The sequence below is a fragment of the Hippocampus bargibanti genome, linkage group LG14 (assembly GCF_051943395.1).
Source record: "Hippocampus bargibanti isolate YZ-2025 linkage group LG14, ASM5194339v1, whole genome shotgun sequence".
NCBI lineage: Eukaryota > Metazoa > Chordata > Actinopteri > Syngnathiformes > Syngnathidae > Hippocampus > Hippocampus bargibanti.
This window is the reverse complement of record NC_142747.1, coordinates 5,091,469-5,115,623: the sequence shown is the minus strand read 5'-3', so window position 1 is coordinate 5,115,623 and position 24,155 is coordinate 5,091,469. Positions and strand designations below refer to the sequence as shown.

General features: G+C 44.9%; 1 protein-coding gene across 1 annotated transcript in view; it reads left to right on the top strand.

The window, feature by feature from the left end:
• Positions 1-16,801, top strand: part of LOC148888071 (cell adhesion molecule 2-like) — a 185,287-nt gene extending 168,486 nt beyond the window's left edge. The window contains exons 4-10 of the mRNA XM_089014235.1: positions 1,883-2,035; positions 2,109-2,246; positions 8,687-8,845; positions 9,634-9,724; positions 9,813-9,991; positions 13,664-13,786; positions 15,237-16,801. Coding sequence (XP_088870361.1) covers positions 1,883-2,035; positions 2,109-2,246; positions 8,687-8,845; positions 9,634-9,724; positions 9,813-9,991; positions 13,664-13,786; positions 15,237-15,355 — 962 coding nt within the window. The 3' untranslated portion in view covers positions 15,356-16,801. The remainder of the gene's footprint in view (positions 1-1,882; positions 2,036-2,108; positions 2,247-8,686; positions 8,846-9,633; positions 9,725-9,812; positions 9,992-13,663; positions 13,787-15,236) is intronic.
• The last annotated feature ends 7,354 nt before the right edge of the window (positions 16,802-24,155 follow it).

The window sequence follows — 24,155 nt, the reverse complement described above, 5'->3', positions numbered from 1 at the left end:
ATCTTTGAATCGTCTCGCTCAGAATTCATCCACCTCTACACACCTTCTCGTCGTCTCAGGTCTGCTGACCAGACATTATTGGATGTACCAAAAACTGAACGAAGGCTCAGAGGGTATACAGCCTTTTTCGTTCATGGTCCCACACTCTGGAATGACCTGCCACTTAACATTCGGCAAGCCCTCTCGCTGCCCCATCTTTAAAACGCACCTCAAAACTCACTTGTACTCTCTGGCATTTGACTCAGCATGATTTAGAACTGATTTTAATTTTAATCCCTGGTGCTTTCTACTATCTTTGTGACTGCTTTATTTCTTGTACATGATAGTTGTCCATGTTAAGGGCTTTGTTACAGCTTCAGCTGTTGTTAAAGTGCTATATGTGAAATGTAAATTTCTCCACTGCGAGACTAATAAAGGCAAATCCAATCCAATCCAATATAAATCAATATATTTTGTATAGTATTGTGCTGTAACACATTTGAGTAACACTTTGTGTCACTTTGATGCCAAATTAATAAAATAAAATAAAATCTTCTGTCCAGACACCCTGTACCTGTGCCTAATGCTAAAATAATAGTGTGATTATCTCGCTCTGGTGTCATGTGAGTCAAATGCTTTACTTTGTCTTTTTTTTGTATAGGATGTGCGGCCAGGCACTGCTGGCTTTCTGCACTAATGCTTCACTTGGGACCATTTGGTGTGTCTCCGCCTTGGCTAGGCTCAATGCAAGAAAATCAATAGTTCCCCATGCAAACACTCCCCAATGATGTCTGTAGACATTGAATGTGAGAGCAACGTCTAGAAGAATTCACCCGCGCTGCTTTTCATACGTAAAAGCCCTGCCCTGAAGCTATTTAATTTTTTTATTATTTTAATGAAGCTTTCAAAAAGGATTAAAAATAGAAGGCATGATAGAGTTTTAAAGAAGTTGGGTCCGACATATTTTAATTGTCTGATATCCGTTCGGTTAGCCCCCACCCTCAAAAAAAGAGAGACAATGATAATGACGATCAGAATGAAAAAACAAAGTGGTGATTTTGCTGATAGTTCTGTGTTAAAGTAAAAAAATACAGGTCTTTGTCAGAGATGTACGATTGGACACTGTGGACGAAGGCTCGAACCCAGTAAGATTGTCTTTTACTGCCGGCAGGAGACGCAGCCATTCATGCAGACGTCTGAATTCTGCAGCCCTCTGCCAAGCTATTTATTGAGAGTATATGCAAATTGAAGTGATACATTATTAAAACATAGTTTTCTTGATTAGAATACCACGCCCCTGGAACGCTCTGAGCCCCAACAGCTGTCAGCAGTAAAACATTGTCTCTTACATGAACTGCTCAATTTGTATCCTGGCTAATGAGCTCTTCCTGTGAAGGAGTTTTAAGTCGTAAATTGCTTCGGCGATAAAGGAGTATCCCAAGTCCTAAATTCTGTCCAAGGCCGGCTCTCCTAGATGAAGATGACAGTTTAAGTTGCTGTGTCTGTTGACCTGATTGACCCCAGGCTGTCTGTGCTTCAACTGTGTATTCGCAATAACAAAAAGCATATAACAGCATGAAACTTTGATATATGATAACTTATTATTCAGTCCTGTGTTTTGCCCTTGATTCAGTCTTTATTGTGATCAACATTAGGATAAGTTTTTTTTTTCTTTTTTTTTCATGACAAATTTATGTTCATTGAAATTTTATTCTGACAAAAACTGGACTGAAAATCCGTCTCGGTCAGGCCCTGGTGAGTCACCGGCTCACTTGGCTCCGCTGTAATAGGACCGGAGCACTCAAAAGTGATAATGTGTTCATATTTTTGGATTCTGCTGACGGTTCACTTCGCCGACAATCCCTGACGTTCTCTTTGCCGTATCTTTTGTTGGCCCATGCAGCTCTTCGGGACAACCGCATCGAGCTGGTGCGAGCTTCATCGCAGGAACTGACCATCCGCATGAGTGACGTGAGCCTGTCCGACGAGGGCCAGTACACATGCTCGCTCTTCACCATGCCCGTCAAGACCACCAAGGCCTACCTCACCGTCTTGGGTCAGAGTTCGAACGAATAACAATTCCAACCGAACATTTGTTAAGCTTCACGCTGCGGTTGTTACTTGTCCAGGAGTGCCAGAGCGGCCCGAGATCACCGGCTTCACCAGTCCGGCCTTGGAAGGCGAGGTCATCACCTTGATGTGTACCACGGCAGGCAGCAAGCCGGCAGCTCACATCCGTTGGTTACGAAACGACAAAGAGGTCCAAGGTAGGTCATGGGTGAAGAAGTATCCTCCTCGCTGTCCGCTCCAGAGTTAAAACTGGACAGTGAAAGGAGAGAAACGTTTATGAGGGGACCTAAATCCTACCCGTGAGGGACCCCAATCCAAATTATTGTTCAATTTTATGTATTGGATTGGATTGGATTTGCCTTTATTAGTCTTGCAGTGGAGAAATTTACATTTCACAGCATGTATGTTTTTGATCAAACAATCTCTATGTGAGGACAAAACTATATCAGAAAACATCAAATGAAGCCTTACCCAGAGGGATCCCTAAAACGTGTCACTCGTGTTATTTATTTACCGTATTTTACGGTGTATAACGCGCACTGGAGTATTACGCGCACCCTCGATGAATGGTGTATTTTCCAACTTTTTCTATATATTGTATAAGGCGCAAAGGACTACAAGACTTTAATGAATGACATAATTTTTTCTAATATGATATATGAATATAAAAGTTTCCCAAATATAAGGCACACCACATTATAAGGCACTACGGTAAAGGCTGGGGTTACGCACTACTTTTTCTACAGGGGAAATGGAGTGGGTGGCTACTGACAGTAGTTGCCAAACCTGCGGCAGATGGTGCATTGATCACATTGAACCGACTGACAGTCTGTTACTTGAGCATTTATAGCCTTTCCTTATTTTCTGCAGGTTGAGGAGACAAAAAAACAACCACACTACAAAGATGAAAATTGTTGCTTTCGATGCAGATCTTGGTTCATTGTTTGGGGGGGGGCTTCAGTTTTCATCAGGGATGTCAATGTTTTCTTAGATTAGATTAGATGAGCCGTTATTTGTCTCATAGTGGAGAAATGTAGTTTCCACAGCAGTAAAAAAACTAAATACAGGAGCTGCTGTAAAGGCAGACACTCGTGCTGCCATCTTGAAATCAAAAACCAAGAGAAACCAAAATAACAAATAATGTTACACAACACAAAAGACACAGAGAGTCATTCAATTTAAGCCCTCTTTGTGACATGAAGCAGTTCTAGATGAAGAGGAGAGGATCAAAGCATCCTTTTCACCAGTGGATAAGGGACGTTATGGTGGAATGTGCATGTCTACAACAAGCTAAATGTTGAAAGCAAACATGAAGCTGTAGCACATTGACGAAAAGGGGTTGTCTCACATCTCCTATCCCACGTAAATCCGCTTCAATTCCAAGTCGCGACAGTTCCACACATGCATTGGCGCTCTGCACTGACAATCTTTTATCATCACAGGCTCCACAACCTTGTGTTGACGTGTTTAAAATCGCGTTCTCAAACACCAAAGAGACAATGATTTATCGGCGGGGACGGGTTGAGGGCGTGGGGGCAGCATTTACCGAGTCAGGGGTCTTATTTCAAAAGTTTCCTGCCACGGTCAGCTGCTTTTAAAACATGTCACCAGAAAGTATTGACAGATGCGATGAAGGCAAAAGCAACAGCCGAAACTGTCAGCCAGGGAAATCTGTGTTTCTGTTCCAAAAAAAAAAATAAACATTGTCTGGAAAATAGAAACCTTAGAGCTAAAGAACCATTTTTTTTCCTTTTGATAACCCAGGGCATCCAAAATGGGCTTATAACTCACTCGGCACCATTTCCTAAACATCAACCTTGTATCTGCTTGCTGACGTCACAACTTGTTTACCGAGTACCAGAAAAAAAGCAACAACACCAACTGCGCGTGCCATGCGACTCTTTTGCCAGTCGCTCGTGCGAGCGTGCGTGACTGTTGTCGGGCTGCTTGGGCAAACACGGCGGCGGCAAACGTGTGTCGTTGTCAAAGCCGCCCGTAGAAGAAAGACAGCGACTGGAGGGCTTGACTGAAAAACTTCATTTCCATGTCAAAGTGTCAGAGCGAAGGGGGAGAGGGTGGTGGGTTCGGGAAGGGGGGGGGCTGGCACGTCAATCAACGCTGCGGGAAGGCAATCCTTTGTAGACGTGCTTTTAAAGCATGTCTTTTACGCTGCAAGCGCTATGTTGCGCTGTCACTCAAATTCCTTCTTGTTGCTGGGAGGCCGTGGAGGTGGGGTTGGGGTTCCGGAAGGTGTAATAGCAACAACGTGTCGTGTTTAATTCATGCGCCTGACGCGTGGGTTTTTCCTTTGCTGATCAGAAAAGCTTCGGGTAAACATGTCATGCGGTCGGAGTCCATCGCTTTGTTTGCACAAAATGCACGACTTCATATTGTGAGCTTTGCTCTGTACACCTACAACAAGGTTAAAACAAGGACAAAAGACTTGAAGCGGCGTGGGGAAATATTTATCGTGGCCCACAAGGTGGTTGTACGAAAACTGGGCCAAATACTTCCAAAGGAAAAGCACAAATGGAAACTCAGGTTTCGACTGCACTGCGATCAAACTGAACAAAAGCAAAACCTTGAAGGCGTACACGCAGCGATTGCTGGGGGGATGCCCTCACCTCCTTATCTTCTTCTTTTCCTTTCGGCTTTTCCCTTCAGGGGTCGCCACAGCGAATCAGTGTCCTCCATCTAACCCGGTTTTGTGCATCCTCTTCTCTCACACCTGCTACCTTCATGTCTTCTTTGACAACATCCTAAACCTCCTCTTTGATCTTCCTCTCGGTCTCCTGCCTGGCAGTTCAAGATTCAGCATCCTTCTCCCGATATAGTCACTCTCGCTCCTCTAGACATGTCCAAACCATCTCAGTCTGGCCTCTCTGACTTTATCTCCAAAGCCTCTAACATGAGTTGTCCCTCTAATGTACTCATTTTTGATCCTATCCAACCTGGTCACTCCCAAAGAAAACCTCAACATCTTCAGCTCTGCCACCTCCAGCTCTGCTTCCTGTCTTTTCTTCAATGGCACTGTCTCCAGTCCAAACATCATGGCTTATCTCACCACCGTTTTATCCACCTTTCCTTTCATCCTAGCTGAAACCCTTCTATCACACAACACAACTGACATTTTCCTCCAGCCGTTCCAGCCTGCCTGGACATGCTTCTTCACCACTTTTCTACACTCTCCAATGCTCTGGACAGTTGACCCCAAATACATAAAATCCTCCACCTTCTTTTTCTCTGTCACATCCGCACGAGGTGTGGGAACAGATCTCGTCGGACAAAAAGGAGAGCTGGATCCAAAATACTCGATGGAGACAGGAATGGGTTCAGAAGAGGCTTCACTGAGACACGCCCGTACGGAACAAACATAAAGTGACGGAATAGCGAGGCAACGACTGCCAAGTGGGACGAACCTGCGTACTGTGAGGCGACAAGGGCCTGTAACGAGGAAATACTCCGGCGAATACCGAATCTAACCAGGTGACTTGTATAGCCAGAAGGCACAATCAGTGGATTGGGAGTGGCGCGCAATCAGGATGTGACAGTGCCCCCCCCCCTCAACGGACGCCCCCTGGCAGCCCACCCGGTTTGGAGGGATGAGCCGAGTGGAATGGAGTGAGTGATGGGTCAAGGATCCAGGAGCGAGGAACCCACTGACCTTCCGGCCCGTAGCCCTCCCAGTCGACCAGATATTGCAAGCCCCTGCCCATGCACCGTGAGTCCAATATCTCCCGCACAGTGTATACTGGGTCGCCGTCCACCATCCGGGGAGGGGGGGTGGAGCGGGTGCTGGAGCTAGGGAGCTGGTTTCAACCGGCTTGAGGAGGGACACGTGGAAGACTGGGTGGACCTTCATCCTGGGTGGCAGCCGGAGCCTGACCGAGACCGCGCTGAGGACGGCCTCGATGGGGAAGGGGCCCGCGAACCGCGGCCGCAATTTGGCCGACGTCCTGGCCAACCGGAGATCCCTCGTGGACAGCCACATCTCCTGCCCAACCTGGTAGACCAGTGCCTGGCGGCGACGACGATCCGCGATGTGCTGGTTCCGGGACGCTGTGGGCGACAGGGCAGCTCTGGTCTCCTTCCACACCCGATGGGTGCATCTGAGATGGTGTTGAATAAATGGGACCTCCACCTGGAGGTCCCGTCTATTCAACGGAGAACGCAAGGGTCGGATGAGTCCCGCCTCGAGAGAGGTGTCAATGTATGTGCGCAGGGCCTCTTGTTCCGGGTGAGCGATGTGATAAAGTCGGGAGTCCGGTAGTGGATCCCCAGGCTGTAGGTCTATGGCGCAGTCATACGGTCGGTGAGGTGGCAGGGATTGCGCGCAGTCTTTGCTGAACGCCTCCCGCAGATCGTGGTAGCACGGCGGCACGCCCTCGAGACAAATCTCCAGCGAGCCGCCACGGGAGATGACGTGTCCTGCCGTAGCCACAGACAGTTAGCGTAACAGTGGAGGCTCCAGCCCTTTATGGTGGGGCCCTCCCAAGAGATGGAAGGGTCATGGGTGCTGAGCCAGGGGGAGGCCCAGCACGAGCGGTACGTTGCGGGAGGGCATGAAAAGGAAACAGCGATGCTCGACGTGGTTGCCCGACAACCAGAGTTTGAGAGGTGCGGTGATGCGAGTATCCCTGGCTAATAGTCGGTCGTCCAGGTCGAGAATCTCTTTGGGGACCGTTAGCTTCTCAATGCCGCAGCCCAATGACGACGCCAGTTGGGGGTCGATAAAGCACCCGTCAGCCGCCGAATCCACTAACGCCCGTACCGCCAGGGAATTGGACGGGCCAATCAACTCGCCGTCCAACTCCAACCGCGTAACGGGCGCCGTCCTCGATGACCCAGACGGGAATCGCTGTCGCTGTTTGGGACGGGACTTGCCGGCGCCGGGGGTCTTCGGCAGGGGGCCTTGAGTACGATGTCCTCCGGGGTTAGCACGATCGCTCTCGCCCCCCACCTGCATCGGCTCGTGGCTCCCCTCCTGACTTCGGGGCCGCTCGTGGCTGCTGGGTGAGGACGTACGCCGCCGGATCCCGGGTTCGCCTGCCTGCTGGCCGCCTTGCTCACGCTTCCTCTTCCGAAGATGAGTGTTGAGACAGAGGACGACGCTGATCAGTTTGTTGAGAGTTGTGCTCATGATGCGGGTCGCCAACTCGTCTTTGAGAGCAGCAGTGAGTCCGCGGTGGAACACTCCTCTCAGCGCCCGATCGTTGTAGCCAGGATGCGTAAGGCCATGGCATATTCGGCGGCTGAACGCGTACCTTGCGTGCAGTCCAGGAGTGGCCCCTCCGCTTCGCACTCAGTTACCGGGTGGTGGAACACCTCGCGGAGCTCGGCCACAAAGTCCGGGTATGACGTGCAGAGTTCAGGTTGGGACTCACATCCAAAACGCCGCCTGGTCCGTGAGCAGGCTGGTGATGAACGCAACCTTGGCCTCGTTGCTGGCGTACGCGGAGCGTTGTTGGTCGAACACCAACGAGCACTGCATGAGAAATTGGGCGCAGTGCCCGGGCTCACCTCCGTAACGTGCTGGGTGTGGTAAGGGAAGACAGTGACTGCTTACTGAGGAGGCGGGGGGCCCCATCAAAGTTGCGGCGCGTGTCACAACCTCTTCAAGGCGTTGAACCAGCATGGACATCGTACCGCGAAGCTCCGCGATCTCTTGTTCCAGCTGGCTCAAGCTATCCGTTTGATGAATCAATGCTGACATAAACTTGTCTCCATCGGCGGGATTCATGGTGGCCGGTGTATTCTGTCACGTCCGCACCAGGTGTGGCAACAGATCTCGTCAGACAAAAAGGAGAGCTGGATCCAAAATTCTCGATGGAGACAGTAATAGGTTTAGAAGAGGCTTTACTGAGACACGCAGGGAACAAACATAAAGTGACGAAACGGAATAGCGAGGCGACTGCCGAGTGGGACCAACCTGCGTACTGTGAGGCGACAAGGGCCTGTAACGAGGAAATACTCCGGCGAATACCGAATCTAACCAGGTGACTTGTATAGCCAGAAGGCACAATCAGTGGATTGGGATCAGGTGCGCGAGCCCGGAGGAGCAGGGAGGGGAGGGGTGCGCACCTGACGCCAATCAGGATGTGACAATCTCTTCTCCCTGTAGCATCACTCTTGTACAGGGGTACTTCGGTCCGTGTCATTCACACACATATTGTCTTGCTGCGACTGATCTTCATTCCTCTCCTTTCCAGGGCATACCGCCACCTCTCTATTTTCTCCCCAATCTGTTCCCTGCTCTCACTCCAGATCACAATGTTATCTGCAAACATCATGGTCCAAAGGAGATTCTTGTCTAACATCATATGTCAGCCTGTCCATCACCATAGCGAATAAGAAGGGGCTCAGAGCTGACCCCTGGTGGTGTCCCACCTCCACCATGAATTCCTCCGTCATCCCGACAGCACACCTCACAACTGTCTTACAGTCATAATACATGTCTTGCACCGCTCTGACATACTTTTCTGTCACTCCAGACTTCCTCATGCTATGCCACAGCTCTTCTCTGGGCACCCTGTCATACGCTTTCTCCAGATCTACAAAGACAATGCAATTCCTTCTGACCGCATGTTTGATGCCCTCACCTCCTGACACTGCTTAATTGTCATTTGTGCGTGGGCAGGCACAACGGAGGTAAGTGCTTCGGGCAAGTCGTTCACGGTGAGGAGCAGCCTCCACTTCCAAGTGGGCCGAGGCGATGACGGCGTAGCCTACACCTGCATGGTGGACCACCTGTCTCTCGCCAACCCATACATGACCACCGAAGTCCTGGATGTCCAATGTGAGTCCTGAACACACACACACACGTCCGCGGAAAATAAACACACTTTTTATTTTTTATGGCCGAAAACGCCTCCTCAGCCACGAGGATGCATTGCTCACGTGTGGCCCAAAATCCTAAATTTTACCACTACACACACACACACAAACACACATGTGCACACAAAATAAAGACACATACATACATGGCCCAAAACGCCTCCTCAGGCGAATTGAGGGATGTCCCACATGTGTCCCAAAATCCCAAATTTTACCACCACACACACACACAAACACACATACCCAAACACACGCACACGTGCGCACAACATAAACACACATACTGTACATGGCCCAAAACGACAACTCAGCCACACGAATGGATGGCCTATATGTGGTCCAAAATCCCAAATTTTACCACACACAAACACACGCACCAACGCACACACACAAACGCACACACAAACGGATTACCATGAAGATTAGCATTGAGACGGAAATACTCAAATTGAGATTACACATATGCCGGCCGGTTGAATTTTGCATTTCAACCGGCATCAGCGAAGATTAGCATGCAGGTTAAGGATTAGTAGCTAAAAACGGGCGGGTTGAGGGTGGGGAGGCTGGCCCATTCCTGGAGAGCTAACTGTTTTTGTGTGTGTGTGTGTGTGTGTGTGTGTGTGTGTGTGTGTGTGTGTGTGTGTGTGTGTGTGTGTGTGTGTGTGTGTGTGTGTGTGTGTGTGTGTGTGTGTGTGTGTGTGTGTGTGTGTGCGTGTGTGTGTGTGTGTTCCTGTGTTTGTGTGTTTGCAGATGCTCCCCATCTGGAGATCACACATTCGCTGATCATCCCGCAGGAGGGCCAATATTTCAAACTGGAATGTGTTTCCAGAGGAAACCCCATGTAAATTCTGAATCTGAGAGGGGCTGCTAAAGTGCAAAATATGGTCCTCCTGAACATCTACGTTGTGTCCCTTTTACCTCTCATTCAGACCCGAACCGGTTCTGTGGTCCAAAGACGGCGGCGAGCTGCCCGATGTGGAACGTATGATCGTGGAGGGCCGGGAGCTCACCATCACGACGCTGAACAAGACCGACAACGGCACGTACCGCTGCGAGGCCAGCAACCACCTGGGGACCAGCAGCGCCGAGTATATACTCTTTGTCTACGGTGAGAACGCTTTCCGATGCCTCATATGTGTCTGTTTTGGCCTTGTTTTCTTCATCTGTCGAGCTCAACCTGACTGTGTCACAGACAGCCACAGATCAAGTAGAAACCTCGGAATCTGATTGACTTTGTATGGAATTTTAAAAGACTCAAAGCGATGTCAATAAAAATTACACACTCATAATGCCTCACAAAAATCATCTTTTTTTAATTTGTATTTATTTATTTATTTATTAGGCTCCACATTTTTCTTCTTTTCCTTTCGCCTTTTCCCTTCAGGGGTCGCCACAGTGAATCAGTGTGCTCCATCGAATCCGGTTTTGTGCATATTCTTCTCTCACACCAGCTACATGTCCTCTTTGGTCTTCCTCTACGTCTCCTGTCTGGCAGTTCAAGGCTCAACATCCTTCTACGAATATAGTCACTCTCTCTCCACAGGACATGTCCGAACCATCTCAGTCCACTGCTCCACCTTCGGCGTGCACTAATTTTAAATGCACTGGGCTCAACTAAAATTGAGCAATTCTTACGTTGTCCGCATTTTTGCTGCATGTAATCAGTATAAATAGTTTTATTTTTAACACATTCACTGCCAGACGATATGTGTCGTCTCCAGTGCCAGTGTTTTTGTCATTTTCACTCAAATTGTAGGACCCACAGAAAATTGACTTTTAGGACTATGTACGTGTGTGTGTTGCTCTCACTGAAAACCATTTCTAAATACTTTGATTTTATGGCTCTCTTAGTCAAAAAAGTTACCCGACCCCTGCCCCTCTTCTTTCAACACAAAATAAGGGTTAATTCCCAAGTTATATGGGTCTGAAATTAGCTGATCTTAAAATGGGGTGGCTGTGCAAAATACAATACAATACATACATGTTGATTTATATAGCGCTTTAACAACATCTGATACTGTCACAGAGCGCTAACGTAGACAAAAGGTAAATGCTGGCCCCTTGTGGATGGGTAAACATATTGTCAGAGGTCTGCCACCACCACAAGAAAAACCAAAACCCAAGAAAATTCGAGAATGGTGTTCCACTGTCATACTTTTAAATTCCCGAATACATTTGAGAATGGCAGTGAATGAGTTAAAAACCTGATCGAAATTATTTATTTTTCCCCTCCCCAAATTTGAAAATTGCGTTATGTTACGCTGATAAAATACCAGGAGTGAGATGTTCGAATTTACGCGGCCATTGAAAAAGTTTTAGTTAGCTTCAAAACCACCAGCAGGTCCCGAGAAAGTGCCAGTCATTCCTAAGGATCCCCATCATGTCTGTCTGAGCGCCCAGCGGCCGACTTCTCACATGGCCTCGGCCCGGAAGTCTCATTTGCGGAACAACCGAGAGATAATAAATGTCATAGAGCGCCCCGATTCATCACCGGCGGCCATTATGCGCCCTAATATGCTTTATTAAGCGCAGCGAGGCAACGCGGCGTGTCGTAATTACTCGGAGTTGTCGGCCAGGCCGCAGCAGATGCGGCGGTTAAGTACACTTGAGCGATGGCTGCGTCGGGTGGGGGTGCTGTGACAGGGCTCCCCCTACAGGTGTGAACGCAAACTGATTCCATTTTTTTCTGACTTCACCTGACCCCCCCTCTGTTGAGTCAGTCAGGTGTGAGAATCGACACAAAAACGCAAAGCAAGTAATTGTTTGATTTTCCTCATCTTGTACCACATTTCTTCACAGAGAGCCTTTTTTCGTTGAGGTTGTTTTGCACCGACATTCCCGCATCAGGCAATCACATTCCGTGTCGGCATGCTCCGCCTCGGCCAACATGACACGGTGCGTGCGGCCGATGATGGATGAGCTAACAAAGCGAACTGTGAGCTAGAAAATGGTGTTATTTGTGGCCTGCTTTTATCAAGTAGGAGCAGGACGAGGAGCACCCTGAGAATACAGTAAAGATAAGAGATAGGACGTGCAGGTGCAGTGTGGGTATTATTTATATATGATTCGATTCATGTCGCTCAGCTTTATTCCCAGCGAGGATCACGATTTGAATGCTTGACTGGCCGTAGAATGTAATCACTTTGATTTGGTCGCTTACACAATTTGAGCGGGGACGGACAGGCTCTCTATTTGCCAAGCGGACGGATGACTGCTTTGCCGGATATCAGGATAGATAGAGGCACACAAATTTACTTTTTCACTGGCTAAAATGAATAAAGACGCTTTTCCATCAATGGTTCCGCTCCCGCCATCCACTGAAACAGTTGAGGGGTGTTACTTGGACACAGGAGAAAGGAGCAAGCCTTGCCAAAACTCTGAGTAATTGTCACCCACCCCCAAAAAAAATCTCGTTTGCGTAGTTGCCTCAAGATGTCATGGGATATATGCAAAAGGACTACTGTATTTTTTGGTGTATAAGGCGCAAAAGCCGATATTTTCTTGAAAAAAAGATGATCCTACGCCATATACACCAGCCTCTACTCTAGCACCTTATAACGTGGTCTGCCTTATATTTGGAAAACTTTTATATATTCTTCTTCTTCCTTTCCTTTCGGCTTTTCCCTTCAGGGGTCGCCACAGCAAATCAGTTTTCTCCATGTAACCCGGTTTTGTGCATCCTCATCTCTCACACCAGCTACCTTCATGTCCTCTTTGACAACATCCATAAACCTCCTCTTCGGTCTTCCTCTTGGCCTCATGCCTGGCAGTTCAAGCCTCAGCATCCTTCTCCCAATAGGGTCACTTTCTCTCCTCTGGACATGTCCAAACCATCTCAGTCTGGCTTCTCTGACTTTCTCTCCAAAGCTTCTAATATGAGTTGTCCCTCTAATGTACTCACCCCTTATCCTATCCAACCTGGTCACTCCCAAAGAAAACCTCAACATCTTCATCTCTGCTACCTCCAGCTCTGCTTGCCGTCTTTTCTTCAGTGGCACTGTCTCCAGTCCAAACATCATGGCTCATCACCTCTTTTCCACACTCTCCGTTGCTCCGGACAGTTGACCACAATTACTTTTACAATTACTTAAAATCCTCCACCTTCTTTATCTCTTCTCCCAGGAGCATCACTCTTGCACTTGAATCCCTCTCATTCACATACATCTTGCTGCAACTGATCTTCATTCTCTCCTTTCCAGGGCATACCTCCACCTCTGTAGTTTCTGCCCGACCTGTTCCTTGCTACAGATCACAATGTCCCCTGGTGTAGTCCCACCTCTACCTTAAATTCCTCCATCACACCGACAGCACACCTCACAACTGTCTTACAGTCATGTCTTGTACCGCTCTGACATACTTTTCTGTCACTCCAGACTTCCTCATGCAATACCACAGCTCTTCTCTGGGCACCCTGTCAAACGCTTTCTCCAGATCTACAAAGACACAATGCAATTCCTTCTGACCTTCTCCGTACTTCTCTATCAGCATCCATAAAGCAAACACTGCATCTGCCGTACTTCTTTTTGGCATGAAGCCATACTGCTGCTCACAAATCTTCACTCCTGCTCTTAGTCTCGCTTCAACTACTCTTTCCCATCGGAATTTTTTTATATATTCATATCTTAAATTTGGAAAACTTTTTTTCATTGATTGAAGTTATTTCTGCCATCTTGTTCGATTTTTGGCATTTTATAGACACGGAAATGTCTGGTCTTTCTTTCAGAAAAATGCTTTAAAACTTCATCATTTTATTTTCCTTGGTTTCATGTCATCATCTCAGATCCCAACGCCATCGGGCTGCACGGACCCGACCACGCATTGATTGGCGGCGTGGTCGCTGTGGTGGTCTTCATCACCTTGTGTTTGATCATAGTCCTGGGCCGCTACCTGGCCAGACATAAAGGTAAGCCGAATTTCGCGACATCCAGTACAACCATGCTTTTACGTTGCTCTACTTTTCGTAAAAAAAGTCAAAATAAAACAACTCACGCACAGGGCGGTACCTTGATTTGAACGTGAATTGTTTATAACAAAATTGGGGCTTCTTTCAAATCTACATCGTGACAAACTTAATTGTGCACCACCATCTAGTGGCCAAAATTGGATTTAAACCCAAAAAAACAAATACATAAAATAATAAATGAATGAATGAATAAATGGATTGCATTTGCCTTTATTAGTCTCACAGTGGAGCAATTTACATTTCACAGCAGAAAAGTGATGAAAGTATGAGGAAAAGAAAGGAAGAAGTAGAAAAACAAAATACAGGACTTGCTGTAAAGGCAGCCACTCTGGCGGCGCCATCTTGAAGTCAAAACAACAACAAAAACCTGGGGTAACCAGTGGGGGTAATAGGCCAGTCGTTAGTCAGGAATGTAGGAACAATCAGTGGGGCCACAGGGAGGGGTCCTCTGCCCCCCGAACCTGAGAGTAGGGACCTATCATAGCTGTGTCCGGCGCCACCATGTCTGGACATTAGGGATATATAAATAGGGCCGATACGACCAGTCAGACTTTAGTTCGCTGACAAAGCCTCTTGGATAGGAGGCGAAACGTCCGAAACCTTCACATTTGTACAGATGACGGCTGAAGAAACCTTCTCATCGATGGACCACTCCTGTACGACTGAGAGCTTCCACAGACAAACAAAAACCTAAATAACAAATAATGTGACACACCACAACACAAAAGACACAGACAGTCATTACGTTTTAAGCACTTTCTGCACCCTCTTTGTTGTATGAAGCAGTTATAAATGAAAGAAGAGAGGATCAAAGCGTACTTCCCACCAGTGGTCATGGTGAAATGTACACATCTGCTACAAGCTAAATGTTGAAAGCAAAGACGAAGCTGTAACATCCGTTGATGAAAAGAGACTGTCTCACATCTCCTGTCCCACGTAAATCCGCTTCGATTCCAAGCCGCGACAGTTCCACATACGCATCAGCGCTCTACGCTGATGTTCCTTTCTTCTCATCGCGGGTTCTTCAAGCCATGCATTCATCCACCTGCAGACTGTCCAACAGCACCAACCTTTCCGCTGAACAAAGCGTGCCAGTGAAAATGCTGCCATTGCAGGCGCAAAAAACACAAAAAACCCCAGAGTTGTCCAGTGGTGACACCCCTCCCAAATCAAAAACGGTGCTGGCATATTCGTGCTCCCAAAAAGTCCTGCCAATCACCATGCACATTCGTGAAAAATAGCTACATCTCTGGGAAATTAGCTTTTCAAACTTTGCAACAACAAAAAGAACTCAAGTGCTCTTGGGGCCCCTTGTGGCCACTGGGCCATAAGCAAGTGCCTGGTCAGTTTACGCGGTATTTCATTTGCATGAACTGTGTTCTCTGCCCAGGCACGTATCTAACGCACGAGGCCAAAGGGTCCGAGGATGCCCCCGATGCCGACACGGCCATCATTAACGCAGAAGGGAACCACGTTCATGCTGAGGAGAAGAAGGAGTATTTCATTTAGGCTCCTTGGTCCTTTTTTTTTTACTTTTTTTTACTCACGTCCTCATAGTTTCTTCATTTTGTTTTGAACATTTTTTTGAAGGTGCCGCAATATGTCTGTTTTGATCGTCCATCATTTGGAAATATTTTCGTAAATAACGTCAGCTTTCGCTCATAGCTGTTTTTTTTTTGTTCACCAAGTTTGTTAGCTTCCTGGGGGTGGGTCTCACATATTCCCACATAGCCCAAAATTGACCCTATAAAACAAAATGTAGAAGCACAATCTTCAACAGATTAAAGCCAGTTACTTTTGGCAGACATTTTTTGGGTGTGTGTACCCTGAGCTGACAATTTAAAAAGCACACATTTGCGAGGGCTCCCCAAGGGCCAACTGGTTCTTGTCTCAGGATTCGTATCGGGAACAATATTTGGTCCACCCTTGACTCATCCCAATGTGAGAAACCCTCGAGTGAGCGGAAGCCCGGCAGGTTTGGTAGTTCTTTGCTTCAAGCTTTGAATATTGCTGATAAATACTTTGCTATCATTTTAAGATTGGTGAGGAATACTGTTGATAGATGTGTATATATATTTATTGTCCGTGGCACATGTATCCCTTATTGGCTCTGTGCAATGAAAAGTACACTGAAAAAGGATTATGTGACTCAAACGCCCTCTAGTGGTGCGAGAAAAATATTTGGCTAAATTGGGTTCAGTTGTATTTAACTTTTAGGTTCTATACGGTTGTATTTCATTTTTAAGAACAAGTTTATTTTTGAATATTTATTCAGGTTGTACTTATATTTCACTTGAACATCTCCCAAAAAAATATTTATCATATTTGGACAATTAACGCTGCCTTGGATGTTTCTCGATGCTGGGTCATGATGATGTTACGTGAACAACAAAATACTTGTTTTGGTGGTACTTGCTAAAATATGAAAAGCATATTAATTTGTTTTGGTTGCAATCTGTAGAAACAATGTCGATAGCTTTTTGTTGGATACGGACAACATACTTTTTTTTTAGGTGTAAGATTTTTTTTTCCTGTGGGCCAGAAGGTATGTAAATAACATGTAAGTATTGAATTTTAGTAAAGGAATGTCAATAGTTCTACCTTGGGTTTTCATAACGTGTTTTAGACAGCTGTTTTTTTCTTAAAATGAAAAACGAATGAAAAAGTGGCCAAGGAGTCACACAGAAGAGGTGGCTGGGGGGGGGGGGGTAGACACTCATGTGAAGCAGAAATATTTTTTTGACATTGACAGGAAAACAAATTCATATTTAAAGATGAAAGATCTAGTAAGACGATAAAAATACTTTTTTAATATTTTTGTTTTTAATAAAAAGCATCAATTCGCAAATGGGATGAAATACCAAGGAAACCTTGGTAGTTTTAGCATTTTATGTTATATAAAACTCTCTCTCTCTGTCTCTCTCTCCTCTCTCTCTCTCTCTCTCTCTCTCTCTCTCTCTCTCTCTCTCTCTCTCTCTCTCTCTCTATATATATATATATATATATATATATATATATATATATATATATATATATATATATATATATATATATATATATATATATATATATATATATATATACAGTAAAGTCTCGTTATATCGATAGTCCCGGTTATATCGATACTATTTCTCTGCACGCACGGAGAAAATTACATGCAAACAGGGTCGGATATATCGACAGTCCCGGTTATATCGATATTTTTCGGACTCCCTTGAATATCGATACAACGAGACTTTACTGTATATATATATATATATATATATATATATATATATATATATATATATATATATATATATATATATATATATATATATATATATATATATATATATATGTGTGTGTGTGTGTGTGTGTGTGTGTGTGTGTGTGAGGTGCATGGAGGAGGGTTCCATCCCAAGTCCAGCACCCTAAGACTGTACACAAGCTGTAAGGAAGGAGGTCGGGGACTAGTGAGTGTGAGAGCCACTGTCCCTGGATGAAACATCCAAGCTCCATGAATACATCAAAGAGAAGGCTCCAACGGATGATGTAATCAGAGAATGTCTCGGACAATGGGGAACAGAGGATGAGGTGCTGGAAGAGGGACAATCATGGGAAGAAAAGCCCCTACACAGGATGTACCACCGAACCATAACAGAAGTGGCTGATCTCAAGAAGTCCTATCAGTGGCTAGAGAGGGCTGGCCTAAAGGACAGCACAGAGGCTGTCATCCTGGCTGTTCAAGAGCAGTCCCTGAACACCAGAGCCATAGAGGCACGGATATACCACACCAGGCAAGATCCAAGGTGTATATTGCCCAGAGGCACCTGAGACAATCCAACACATAACTGCAGGATGTAAGATAACCAGGTGTCTTGCATAGTGTACCGAAACATCTGTGCGGAGTACGGACTGAAAACCCCAAGGTCAAAATGGGAAACACCTCCCAAGGTAGGAGAGAATGGCCGAGCAAAGATCCTGTGGGACTTCCAGATACAGACTGACAAGATGGTAATGGCCAACCAACCAGATATCGTGGTCATAGATAAAGGGCAAAGGAAAGGCGTTGTCGTGGATGTAGCGGTCCCGAGTGATCGAAATATCAGAAAGAAGGAACATGAGAAAACCGAGAAATACCAAGGGCTCAGAGAGGAGCTGGAGAGAGCCTGGAACGTAAAGGTGACAGTCGTGCCGGTGGTGGTTGGAGCACTCGGGGCAGTGACCCCCAAACTCGACAAGTGGTTGCAACAGATCCTGGGAACAACATCGGATATCTCGGTCCAGAAAAGTGCACTGCTGGGAACAGCACGGTAGAACCCTCAAAAAAATGGGGGACAGTCACCACCCATGGGGGGTCATACGAGGATTTTTATAGATAGTATTATTTATATATATATATATATATATATATATATATATATATATATATATATATATATATATATAGTACAGTATGTATATACAGTGAGACCTCAGCTTACGAACTTAATTGCATCACAGTATCGTTCATCATGTTGATGACGCTCATAGCCACAGTCTTTTCTTGATGGAACTGTTCGATAAAAGCCTGCAATTCATTCCACTTTGCCAACATTTCTTTGATGCGCTCACTAGATGCTGCAGCAATCTCGTCCTCCTCCGATCATCTTTTTCCAGAAAAGTCCGGTTTCATCCGCATTAAATACCTGCTGAGGAATGTAGCCTTCTTCATTCACCAGTTCGAGGAATGACGCCTTGCAGGCTTCAGCAGCTTTATGGTCATAACTGGCTGCTTCATCATGACGAGTGACGCAGTGAATCCCAGTACGGCGCTTAAAGTTCTCGAACCATCCGTTGCTGGCTTTAAGATCCTCAATCAGTGCCGAACTTACAGGTTGCCGCGTGGCAACCTGGAAGTTCGGCTTCGGCTGGTGGTGCACGTATGCTTTCTCGCATAAAATAGCTTTACTCACGCTGTCGCCGGATCGCTGCTTTTCGTTAATCCAAATTAGCAGAAATTTTTCAACTTCTTTGATTGCCTGAGACCGTCGCTTTGAGAGCACGGAAACATCTTTTGCAACAGACGCACCTTTGATGGCTTCTCTGTTCTGGAGAATGGTAGCAATGGTTGACTTAGCATAGCCGTGCTCAGGCACTAAATCACACAAATGCACATCTCGTTCGTGTTTTTCAATTATCTCCTTCTTCTCAGCGACAGTGATTTTATTTTGTGTCTTCTTGGGATGAACACGAGCCTGTGGTGGGTTTTTTTTTCTGTCCCATAATAGTAAAATTATCAGCAAAAATCTCCAAGGAGGCGATCGACGTGTGCATTCAATGAGAGGGGTTGTGGAAAGGTGGCCCAGCTGTAGCGCTGTTCGGTCGTGTGTTTCCACCGAAGATCACTCCACCAGATCCGAACGACGTGTGCTCTTGTGTTCTTCTGCCGAAGATTACTCCACCAGCCGTGGTGGATCTGTATCATGAAAAGTAGTTTAATTTTCATAAATTTGACGTTCGTAAAACGAAAAGTTTATAAGATAAGGTGTTCGTAAGCTGAGGTCTCACTGTACAGTGTATATATAGTAGATTTATATATATATATATATATATATATATATATATATATATATATATATATATATATATATATATATATATATATATATAGTAAAGTCTCATTATATCGATATTCTCGGGAGTCGGAAAAAATATCGATATAACCGGACTATCGATATATCCGATCCTGCGGCATGTGAACTTTTTCCTTGCGTTCATAGAAATAGTATCGTAATAAGCAGTATTATCGATATAACCGATATCGATATAACGAGACTTTACAATATATATATATATATATATATATATATATATATATATATATATATATATATATATATATATATATATATATATATATATATATATATATATATAGGCGGCCCGGTAGTCGAGTGGTTAGCACACCGGCTTCACAGTGCAGAAGTTTCTGGTTCGCGTCCCCGTCCAAAAACATGCATGGCAGGCAGATTGACCACTCCAAATTGTCCCTAGGTGTGAGTGTGAGAGTGACTGTTGTATGTCTTTGTGTGCCCTGCGATTGGCTGGCAAGCAATTCAGGGTGTCCCCCGCCTCGTGCCCAAAGACAGCTGAGATAGGCTCCAGCAACCACCGGGACCCTAATGAGGAATGAGCGGTACGGAAAATGAGATGAGATGAGGCCACACCCAGCAGGCTGCCAGGTGTTCCCCTGGTGGTTTTTCCATATTGTCCTTGGTGCGTCAGGTGGAAAGAGCCCACCTTCCAGATTAAGGCTGGGCCGAGATATGAAGCCAGGTCTCCTGGTTCACAGCCGACACCTCTACTTCTCCGCCAAATAGGTGGCTATGATAGTATAGGCTTATCAGGTATATTTATGCTAGTTGTCCAATCTTTGTCAGCTTTTTTTGCCCATATCCAGCTGGATGCTTTCACTGCTGTTTCAGCGAGTTCTTTCAATGCTCTAGCTTTCTGCTGAGAGGACAGTCCTAATTTCTTGAGCAGTCCATATACCGATGAGCTCACTAACCCTCTTGCACTTACTTCCACCGCAAACAGCCTGGCTTTGCACAGAAAGTCAGAGAGGCCAGACTGAGATGGTTTGGACCAGAGGAGAGAGAGTGACTATATCGGGAGAGCCTTGAACTGCCAGGCAGGAGACCGAGAGGAAGACCGAAGAGGAGGTTTATGGATGTGGTCAAAGAGGACATGAAGGTAGCTGGTGTGAGAGAAGAGGATGCACAAAACCGGGATAGATGGAGGGCATTGATTCGCTGTGGCGACCCCTGAAGGAAAAAGCAGAAAAGAAAAGAAAATAATATATATATATATATATATATATATATATATATACACAGTAAAGTCTCGTTATATCGATATTCAAGGGAGTCCGAAAAAATATCGATACAACCGGGACTATCGATATATCTGACCCTGTTTGCATGTAATTTTCTCCGTGCGTGCATAGAAATAGTATCGATATAACCGGGACTATCGATATATCCGATATCGATATAACGAGACTTTACTGTATATATGTTTGTTTGACTCAAAAAATTCAATGGTTCAGGGCAAAACTATGGAATTTTCAAAATTTTCAAAATTCACAAATGAACACGCTCGACGTAAATGGGCTAAACGAATAAAGGATTAACTTTAATCCAGCACATCTGCAATTTTATGATATAAAAATACACGAAGATTGAGAAAAAATATATAGACATTTTTTTCCAAGGAGGAAAGTTATAGAAAAAATAAATGCATATTCTCGATGAAAAGATCAAGGGAATTGTTTTTTTTTCCAAGGAAAAGGTGTTCTGATAATAAAATCAATTTTATTCTAAAAAAATCCAAGATTTTTTTTTTCTCATCCGAGGCAAAATTATATTTCTTTAAAGAAAAAAAAATCATCTAATTAAAGTCATCATCCGACGGCTCATCTCTTACTGTTCTATTTAGGTCAGAGTGAGAACTTCAGAGACACATTCAACCCTTGAAATGACGACTTCCAAAAAAAGAATCCCCTTACACTCCTTTCCAATGTGATCCTTTGTATTCTCCAAACGGCGCTTGTATTGTGGGGGGCGAGGGAAGTCAAAATGTGTGTATTTATCTCAAGGATCGGCATTTACTATATTATACGGATATTCTAGCTGTTATTACTAAAGTACTTACTTGTCTTACGATATTTTTTTTCTTATTCTGTGACATCACCCAAAATGGACAAAAGGATCACCATTATGGCCTTTGAGTTTGCTGAAAAACTGTTGTTGAATCAGACGTCAGCAGTCACTGTTCAAAAAAAAAGGACCACTGATGCTCACTTTTTTTTCTTCATGCCACAAAGAACTCATTTTTAAAAAAAACGCACAAACAACAAAAAAATAATCTAACAAATAAAAAAAAATACATTTGCTGTAAGTAATTGGCTTTTTATGGTTTTGGGTAAATGTGTATGTGAGAGAGAATGTGAGGATTTTTTTTCTTTTTTTTCGGCTTAATATCGAATATCAATTTTTCAATTATGCCACTGTACAATGTAAGCGAGCAAAAAAATATGGATTAAATTATGGATTTAAACTGAATGTGTTTGGTTGTTGTGATTAACTATGTATTTTGGAAATGTCCTCTTTGTGATGTCAACATTTCACCTTCTGATTGGCTGTTAAAAGCTTTTTGTAGGAACAGCTAAAGGCTCCATTCCTGCCACCCCCATCCCCCACCCTGCCAAAAAAAATGATAAAATTAAAATAGTGAGAAATGGTAACAATAGGACTCCAAAATAATTTTAGGTATTTGCACACCAGCAATGCTAGATAATAAATACAGGTCTAATATGTTGAGAGACAAATGAAAGAATTTTAAGTGTGATAGTGTGTCTTCTCCAAGGTGACTCAAGTTGACTCCAGTCTCTCTGGGTGTCTTTGTGCGGCAGCACGTCGACACAAGCATCCCCACACCCACCTCGCCCCCACCCCGGTGACGACTGACTGGAAGTGGAGGCGAAGCACTTTGTGATTTGACATGGCGGTCAAGTTAGCTCGGCTCTAATTGGAGGTGAAATGATTGCACTTTATTGATCCCGCCGGGGGAAACGGGATAATTAAAAAGCACACATAGCGATACACTATGCGCGGACAAATGAGAGCTGGACCAAAGAGATAAAAAAAAACAATGGTGGACGTGAACACTGTGCAGGGCTCAGTATTCTTCAATGCAAGCTTCCGAGTTGCTGTAAACAATCGCCCGTTTGCGATCACGAGGCGCCTCATTTTATCGAGATTTGTTATTCGAAATGTGTCAGAAGAACACACTTGGACTAAACTGACAGTCTACTGTGCACATTCGCAGTTCAACACCCACAGATTAACATTTTTGTTGTCTTTTTTTTTCAAAATTACATTAGATTACATGAGATGAACTTTTATTAGTCTCACACTGGAGAAATGTACATTCACACCAGCAAAGTGATGAAAGGATGTGGGAAGGAAAAGAAATGGAAACACAAAATACAGGACCTTCTATAAAGGCAGCCACTCTTGCGGCGCCATGTTCAAGTCAAAAGAACAAAATAAAAACCATCAGTGGATCAAGGACAACATGGTGAAACGTGCACGTCTGCTACAAGCTAAATGTTGAAATCAAACACGAAAAGAGAAAAGGTAGAGAGTTGGTGGACATGATGCAGAGGAGAAAGGTAGATATACTGTGTGTCCGGGAGACCAGGTGGAACGGGAGCAAGAAGCTTAGGGTCAGGGTTCAAGTTGTTCTATAATGGTGAAGACAGAAAGAGAAATGGAGTTGGTTTATCTTGAAAGATGAATTTGTTAGGAATGTCTCAGAAGGAAAAAGAGTATCAGATAGAATGATGAGTCTGAAGCTAGAAATTGAAGGTGTTATGTTAAATGTTGTTTGTGGGTATGCCCCACAAGTAGGATGTGAGTTGGTGGAGAAGGAGAAATTTTGTTTGGACTTTGATGAAGTCATACAGAACATCCCGAGAAGTGAGAGTGTTGTAATTGGTGGAGACTTCAATGGACATGTTGGTGCAGGAAACAAAGATGATGAAGAGGTGATGGGCAGGTTTGGACTCCAGATGAGGAACGCTGAAGGACAGATGGTGGTTGATTTTGCCAAGAGGATGGAAATTGCCCTTTTGAATATGTTCTTTCAGAAGAGACAGGAACATAGGGTGACCTATAAGAGTGGAGGCAGAAGTACACAGGTAGACTACATTTTGTATAGACGGTGCCATGTGAAGGAAATCATTGACTGCAAGTACTGGTTGGTGCGAGTGTAGCCAGACAGCATAGATTGGTGGTGTGTCGGATGACACTGGTGGTGAGGAAGGTGAAGAAACCAAATGCAGAGCTGAGGACAAAATGGTGAAAGTTGAAAAAGGGAGAGTGTTGCATGACTTTTAGGAAGGAGTTAAGACAAGCATTGGGTGGGCAAGAGGTCCTTACATGACTGGTAAACTACAGCGAACGTAATCGGAGAGACAGGTCGGAAAGTACTTAGTGTATCAACTGGAAGAACAGTAGTTCAGCAACATCACGTAGAGAACACCACAGGGTTTGTAGAGAGGATCAAAGACCTCATATTGGAACCTGAGGAAACATTGGCATCATACGATGTGACTTCTCTCTTTACATCTGTCCCAACCCCAGCAGCAGTCTCAGTGGTGAGGACGAGACTACTGGCGGATGTTTCTCTGCATGAAAGAACCAAACTTAAACCGGATCACATCCGCCAATTACTAGAAATCTGCCTTAATACTACGTATTTTCAATTTCGGGAAAAAATT